This window comes from Ovis canadensis, chromosome 8 (assembly GCF_042477335.2).
Source record: "Ovis canadensis isolate MfBH-ARS-UI-01 breed Bighorn chromosome 8, ARS-UI_OviCan_v2, whole genome shotgun sequence".
Lineage (NCBI taxonomy): Eukaryota > Metazoa > Chordata > Mammalia > Artiodactyla > Bovidae > Ovis > Ovis canadensis.
This window is the reverse complement of record NC_091252.1, coordinates 67,955,874-67,964,300: the sequence shown is the minus strand read 5'-3', so window position 1 is coordinate 67,964,300 and position 8,427 is coordinate 67,955,874. Positions and strand designations below refer to the sequence as shown.

At 35.6% G+C, this 8,427-nt stretch overlaps 1 protein-coding gene across 1 annotated transcript in view; it reads right to left on the bottom strand.

Moving 5' to 3' along the window:
- Positions 1–664: 664 nt before the first annotated feature.
- ENPP3 (ectonucleotide pyrophosphatase/phosphodiesterase 3) overlaps positions 665–8,427 on the bottom strand; it is an 89,748-nt gene continuing 81,985 nt past the window's right edge. The window contains exons 24-25 of the mRNA XM_069599260.1: positions 7,616–7,772; positions 665–931 (exon numbers count right to left, since the gene is read on the bottom strand). Coding sequence (XP_069455361.1) covers positions 761–931; positions 7,616–7,772 — 328 coding nt within the window. The 3' untranslated portion in view covers positions 665–760. The remainder of the gene's footprint in view (positions 932–7,615; positions 7,773–8,427) is intronic.

Sequence of the window (8,427 nt, the reverse complement as noted above, 5' to 3'; positions counted from 1 at the left end):
GCAATCCACTCCAGGATTCTTGCCTGGAGAATCCCATGGACAGAGGAGCCTGATGGGCTAGTCTATAGTGTCACAAACAGTTGGACACAATTGAAGCAACTTAGCATGCATGAACATAATTTGCTCAACAAGACTTTTAGGTTATTTTCTGGTCTTTGTATGGAGAAGGAAATGGCAAGCCACTCCAGTATTTTTGCTTGGGAAATCTCATGGACATAGGAGCCAAGCGGGCTACTGTCCATGAGGTCACAAGGGTTGGACATGACTTAACAACTTAACCATCACTACCACTTGGTCTTCGTAAAAGATGATACTTTCATGCATTTGTGCAAAGTATATCTGTTGGCACCACTTTTACAAATGAAATTATTGAATGAAGGCAATGTGTATTTTTTTTATTTTAATACATATTTCCTGATTGCTAAGTGTAAAAAGTTTTATAACAAAACTGATGTAGAATTGATTCGGTTCAAAAGTGAGACTTACTTCTTGTACTCTGCTTTCTATTTAGATAATGTTGGGAAGAAAAAGATAGCCAAGGATTATAAATGAGATATTAAGGAAGGAATAACAGCACAGTCTGTGCAAACTGTGTAACTTTAAAATATTATAGTTTTATAGAAATGAAAAAGAGAAAGGAATAATTAAAATTACACAATACAGCTTTTAGTGGAGTTAAGGAAAATAGAAAATTTTATTTTATGGTCTTCAACGGGAAAAAAATCATTCACAATTTGCCAAAGTTGTTTTATATATTAAGTTAAATAACGGTTTCAAATACAGGCAAATATGTCTTTAGTTGCAAAATTTCAGAGACAGGCTGTGCTTTTTCTTGATAAAAGTCAAGTCCAGTAAGAAGTTCCACATCACGCACGCGGGCAGTATGTGCATTGAATCTTTCTTCAACCCAAAGAGATTCTGGTTTATTTTCCTGAAACAGAAAAGCAAAAGATTATTTCCCCTGGAGCATGGTTTTTCATTAACAGAAAATTCTTTTATTACTTAGAAGTTGTCCCTTTTTCCCGTGGTTTTTTTGTTTGCTTGTTTTTTTCTCAGGTATATTGACATAGAACATTAAATTAGCTTAAAATATCCAACTCATTGACTTGACATTTGTTCTTATGGTTTTTACTGCCTTAAATCTTAATTTGATAGAGCTAAATTTTGCTGTATGTTAACATAAAAAGAAAGATGCAAGTACAAACTATACAATAGCAAATACAGACTGCCATAAAGTAGAGCCACTTTTATATTTACTTCAGATATAACTTTTTTAAAGCAATGAAACATTAAAGATGAAGTCAGGCCTTACTCAGAGGAAATCATTGTCGTGAGTCAGTGTGAATCCAGTCTGTGTGTTTTTTTAACTTTTACTGAACATCAATATAAAATATATAGCATTGATTTATGTTTTCAAACTTATATAAATGATATAAATGAGATTCTATACTTTTTCATTCAATTTTATGTTTGTAATCTATTCATAGTGAAATATCTAAAGCTAGTTAAATCATCTGTTTTTAGCTATGGTTTGTGGCAGCTGAGTTTATATTTTCATTGACATATTGATAGTATTTTTGGCATTATAAATAATAGTGTCATGAATAAATTGGCAAATGTCTTCTATGTTTAAGAACATGAGTTTCAAAAAAAAAAAAGAACATGAGTTTCTAGAATATATAAACATAGAGTATATGCAACTTTAATTTTACTAAATAGTAAACCTAACACTCCTCAAAGAGTCGGACATGACTGAGCGACTGAACTGAACACTCTTCAAAGTGTGTACAACAATCTACACTTCCACTGACAGTGGAAGATAATCCCCATTTCCCCACATCCTTGCCAAACCATGTTGCCAAATAGTGCTTTATCCATGTTTAAAGTTTATTACTCTGAGTATTATTGAGTGTCTTTTCAGATATTTCTTGGCCATTTGACTTTCAGTAGGTTTTTAACTAAATATAAAAAATAGTATATTGAAAAAAATATAAATAGCATAGTAAAAAAACTTTACCATAAACATTATACACACACATATATATATGGGTTAGTTCAATAATTTGGAGCTATGGATTGCTATGAAATTCCTTATTCTTTATTTTTGACTTTTCTGACAGTCATATGAAGTTGCTGAATTTCTAGCTATTTTTTAAAGTAAGAACGTTTACAAGTTCGTTAATTAGATGAGTCTGCATGGATAACTTTCAATTAACTTTAGCATACTTGTTCACTTGTTTTTTAAATATGCAAGTTTAAAATAGGCAGCTACTATTTGAGCCAGAGGAAGTATAAGAGGAAATCACTGTTTCAAACCTCTAAAGTATTTTTCCAGGTAAGATTCATGAGGTAAGTTATTGTTTGTTAAATAAATATGTGATGTGCTAATTTTAACTCATATTTCTAATGGGAATCAAATTCAGTCTTTTCTTCCTGCCTTCACTCTTTAGGGCTTCCCCCATAGCTCAATTTGTAAAGAATCTGCCTGTAATGCAGGAGACCCTGGTTTGATTCCTGGATCAGGAAGATCCCCTGGAGAAGCGAAAGGCTACCCACTCCAGTATTCTGGCCTAGAGAATTCCATGGACTGTATAATCCATGGGGTGGCAAAGAGTTGGACATGACTGAATGACTTTCATTTCACTTTTTCACATTTTATCAACATTGAATGGTTTTGATCACTTTTCCCATAAAGTTTTCTCCCATTTGGCTTTTATTATTCTGTTTTCTCCTGGCTTATTTGGTATCCATCTAACTGAATGTTTAGTGCACACCTGACAATCTTTTGTAAAACTGCAAAGAAATGATCTTAAAGAACAACATAATTATACCTAGGCAGGGGTAATACTCAAGCTATTTCATATCAGAAATGAAATGGTTGGTTCACCAGCACCAACCAATCTGAACAGCATTCAGCTATAGACAACTGCTCTAGTGTACCAATGCATCCCGAAAGAATAGAAGCCTTGTGTATATTGAGTTTCTATGAACCACATTTAAATATATGCTTTTGATCATTTACATAATCTATATGTATTATACCTACTACATAAAATTGTATACACCCCAAATAAAACTCAATTTGTAAGTTTTTTGAGGTGATATCAGTTTCAGTGTTTTTTCCTCCTAACTACTTCCTTATTCACTTATATATAGTCTGGTCATTGCTGGCATCACACTAATGAAACCATCTAGACGAGGATCGCCTAACTTAGTGGGATTTTTGTAGCCCTTTCGCTTAGCTGTTTTGAAAGTTCCTTCTTTATCTTTCATAGCTCTGCTCTCTTATTCAATGACACCTTCTGTTTCCTCAGCTTACTTCAGTTTTTTGCCGTCTTGGAAGAACAGACATCTGATCTTTGGGCCTTCTCTCTCTACTTTCTTCTGTTCGGCAATTTCATTTCACTCCTGTGATTTAATACAAAATCTATCTCTATAATTCTGATCTCCTCTAAATTCCATACTTGTATTGTCTTATCCCCAATTCTATTTACAATACAATTGTATACCCCCAATTACATTTCCAGGCTTCCCTGGTGGCTCAGATGGTAAAGAATCTGCCTACAATGCAGGAGACCTTGGTTCAATCCCTGGGTCGGAAAGATCCCCGAGAGAAGGGAATGGCAACCCACTCCAGTATTTGGCCTGGAGAATTCCATGGACAGAGAAGCCTGGCTGGCTACAGTCCATAGGATTGCAAAGAGCTGGACACGAGTGAACTACCAAGCATACACACAATTACATTTCCAACATATACTAAGTTAAAACACAGATAGTCACGTGGACTTACAGCAACATTCTCATTTATCTGACAGGAATTTAATAATACAAAGTTAAGGGAAAAAAAGAAAAAGGAGGAAGAGGGAAGAAATGATGGAAGAACAAAGGAAGAAAGAAAATAAGAATCAAGTTCTCTACATCAAGTGTGCGGTGGAATTGTGAATCTACCATTTCTACAAATGGTGTCAGTTGCCTCAGACCTCTTGTAGTGTGAGTACCTCCATAGACTCAGTGATTAGAATATTTAAAAATGCAGAATTTTCATATAGTATGACCCTTAAAGCAAGCTAACTATTTCACAATTTCACAATTAAAGCACAATTTCTTGTTCTAATACTAGTGGAAGTGTTGGCAGATTCTACATCACTCAAACAGTGAAGAATCTGTCTGCAATTCAGGAGACCCAGGTTCTATCCCTGGGGCAGGAAGATCCCCTGGAGAAGAGAATGGCAACCCACTCCAGTATTCTTGCCTGAAGAATTCCATGGACAGATGAGCCTGGTGGGCAACAGTCTATGGGGTTACAAAGAGTCAGACATAACTGAGTGACTAACACTTTAACTTTCTTTTCAAGGTATAGCTTGTGTAGGTACTGTACTTTCTTGGTGATTTGATTCTATGTGATTTTATCTGTATATAAGATTTCACTTTATATTGACTTTAGAATGTAACTCCTTCATGAAATGTGATTTTTTTATAATGACCGCCACTTGCTTACTGTTTATCGAGAATTTTTAGGAATCTATATGAAATATTTAATTTTCACAACAACATCATTAGGGGGTGAATTGTTTCACACATTTGAGGAAAGTGACACTCAGCTGTTTCCCCAAAGAGGCCAGATCAGTAAATGAACTCAGATTTTCAACTCCAAAACCCATGCATTTGCATCCTATTCTCTACTGTAGCCTCTTAGGTATTCAACTAGTTTCTCAATTGAAGGACCACAAACAACAAATTTATCTTTCACAAAACAACGGATCATTTTCTGTATTTCTTGGCCAGTCACACCTAAATTTTCAGTTACCTGACTTTATTGTCCTGTCTTTCCCTCCTTCATATCAAATTGACAGTCACATGTATCAATGTCACAGCCTCTCTTATAATCATAGCTTGTTTCATATTCAACATGTTATGTCTCATAGTTCTGTTTATCCAGTGTCATGCCCTGATTACTATCCTGTCAATTCTTTAAAGTCTTGGAGTATGTCCAGCTTATTGGTCTTCATGTCTTAGTCAATAGAAATGATGCCTTATTAATTTTGAGATCATCTCCACTGTGGATGCAGAGGAAAAGCTTTGTACCATTTGTGCTTTACCTTGACGTGTAGGTGGAATTTTTAACAGATTGAGGAGAAAGCCATTCTAGAAGAGAGAAGCTCATGAGCAAGGACATGGAGGTAGGGAAAACCAAGAGCTGGTCAAGTAATTTCAGGAACTTCAGTTGGCCTGGAAGTTGGGTCTGCAAAGTCAACTGAGGGTAAATTGTGAAAAGCCTTAAGTACAGGCTGGGAGATTTTTGTTGTTTTGGTACAGTACTTTTATTCAGGCTTCCCTGGTGGCTTAGAGGTTAAAGCATCCACCTGGAATGTGGGAGACCTGGGTTCGATCCCTGGGTCGGGAAGATCCCCTGGAGAAGGAAAATGGCAACTCACTCCAGTGCTCTTGCCTGGAGAATCCCATGGAGGGAGGAGCCTGGTAGGCTACAGTCCATGGGGTCGCAAAGAGTCAGACATGACTGAGCGACTTCACTTTCACTTTACTCAGGGTATATAGATAGTCAAAGTTTGCAGATGAGAAAATACTCGTAATGAAAAGCTAAATTTTAAGATGAGGAACTTAGTCATGATATACAGAGGTAAAGGTGAAAAGGACAGGAGACAATGAAACTACTTAAAATTCATTTTTAAAAGTCCTAATAGAAGGTAATAAGGGCCTAAACTAGGGATAGGAAATAGTTTCTTCTTTGCACACCCATTATGAGTGGCTACCTAGAACCTCTATGATAAAGAACTATTTATTCCTGATTGAGGGGAAAAGAGTATCATACCAAGAGTATCAGTCACAGAAGTCTGCCACTAGAAGAGGAAGTGCATAATTGCTTCGCCTTGTCTCAACTAAATGAACTTCTGACAAGACAAATAGGAAGAGTGTCAACTATACAACATCTCCTGATAGCTTCTTGTTTGGAAACTCTTCATGGTTCTAGGACTGTGAGTGATCCATTGCTTAGCCTCTGACCTTTGCGCTCCATTTCTAGTCAGTGAAAGCAACCATCAAACACTCAAGTTCAAACCCTATCTTCAAGACTCAGCTAGAATGTTGCTTTCCTTACCAGAAAGTATTTCTCCTTTGAAATACCTGTCCCTCTTTGTGCCACTTATTTTTCTTTTCTCTATTTGACTAGGCTTCTCAGTGCTAGACTATGAGCCTTTTTTTTTTTTGCTATAATTCATATCGGATTTATTTGTGTATTGCCTAGAGTACATAGCATGGTGAAGGCAGTTACATGTTCAATACCTGAAAGAATAGAGAAGAATCTCAACCTGGCCTAGAACTTAAGCTTTAATCCATCGCTAATAGCCTATGGGATTTTCCATGTGAATGCCCATTTCTACAAATCAGATGTGCCTACTCTTAATTATCCTACCTACCTGCCAAAATAGTTCTCATTCCTAACTTCCCTTTCTTTTTCCTAATTGTCTACATTTAAAATCTCTGATTCAGCTTCGACTCTCCATTTTCCTTTGGCTCTTGCATCCAGGCAGTTACCAAGTCCTTCCCTTCATTATCTCCATGGAAAAGTCTTTCTAATCTTTTCACTCCGTTCAAATGATGCCCATCTTTTAGGGCCTTACTTCCACCTCAGTTTATATAACCATTATTGATTATCCCAGCTAGATGTGTTTTGAATTTGAAACAGTATATCCTTATAACAGTATTTGGCAATGAATCCCAACTTTGTAGTGTCTTTTACTTTCTAATTTTTAAAGTAATTCTTATATGATCAACTAACCCATTAGTGTGTGTGCATCACATTTACATATATAATTTACATATCAAAGTTATATATGAACTCCTTGAGGGCAGAGACAATATATTCTTCCCTGGTGCATTCTAAAAAGTATCTGTCATGATACTGTGCAGTTACAAGGTATTCAATATATTTGTTGAGTGACTTCAGTAAAGACCAATTACCAGGATGCATATTTTTTCTATGAAGAACATATATGAAATCAAAGTAAATATTTACATGTAATTTGCCTTGATCCACAAGATTTTGAAGTGGCCTAGTACATGATATTAAACAAGGAATGTCATTTGAACCAACTTATTTTGTAAATATATGTATATATTTAGGAAAATATACATATATACATAATATATATATTTTTTCAGACCTCACATTTCAAGTTGATGGGATTTTTATATTTATGTATTCATTTAAGAAGCATTAATTTCGTGCCAACATTGGGACAGAACCTTAAGGTATGCATTCAGAATAAAAGATTAATAAGCTACAACCCTTCCCTTATTAGTGAATGTGAGTAAATATATCTAAACAAAATATATATGACAAGCATATATAAACACATGTTCATGTAAGCATATGCATGTTTACATTAATATTTAAATATGCATGTTTAAATTAATGTTAATTACATAGAGATCAGTAGTCTAAGGGAAAGTTCAAAAATGAGGTCACATTTAGTACGACTCTAACCTAGGAAACACCTAAAATATGTACTGTAGTCAGAACCACCTTATGAAAGCCCAGATGAGCTCTGATGAATCATTTTCTCTGGGCCCAGGGCCTCTCTGGGGGCATACTCACAGGGCAACTTTCCACATTGGTAGGTCGATGAGGGATGACAAAGGGTAAGACGTCCAACCAGCCAGTGCAGGCATCAGGGGTTTGGCTCTGATTTTTACAACTAGTCAACACCACGAAGTAGTGCGTTGGAATGGGAACACTGGTATTGACTGCATAGCTAAAAGCATAATTGAAAACATTTGATGTTATTGTACTTTTGCTTCTGAAGATTATGTGTCTATATATATAGATTTTTTAAAGAAACACCAAGGTAAAATTATAGCTAAAGAAAGTAAATAAATAGAAAATATAAAATCTTATCACACATTTTTAAACCTTATTGAGCCAGAATCAAGATTTACAGAAGTCCAAGCTTGGTCATTCTACCATGGAAAATATTAGAATACAAAGAAAAGCAGAGCATGATATTCTGCCTCCCAGTTTTGTTGACTTTATACTTTCTAGTGACATTTCCTAATAGAGCAGGGGCTGGGAATGAAGGATCTGGGATTCCAAGACTAGCTGCACACTTCTACTAGGCATTGGATGTGTACTAATCCTCTAATATTCTATGACTTTCTAAGTTTCCTCAGCTTTAACATGGAGGTGATCCTGTGGTACCATTTTCACAGCATAGACAGGGATAAATTCATACAACTGATCTGACAGCCCTTTAGTCTCAGATAACAAACATAAAAGTGCCTTTAAAAGTTTCAAGTACCAAATAAAGGTAAGCTATTAGTGCGAGTCCACTAACAGGAAAATGAACTGGTATAAGTATGGTATAACTGGTATAACTATGTTACTGTGATTTAGAATCAGAGCTAGACTGC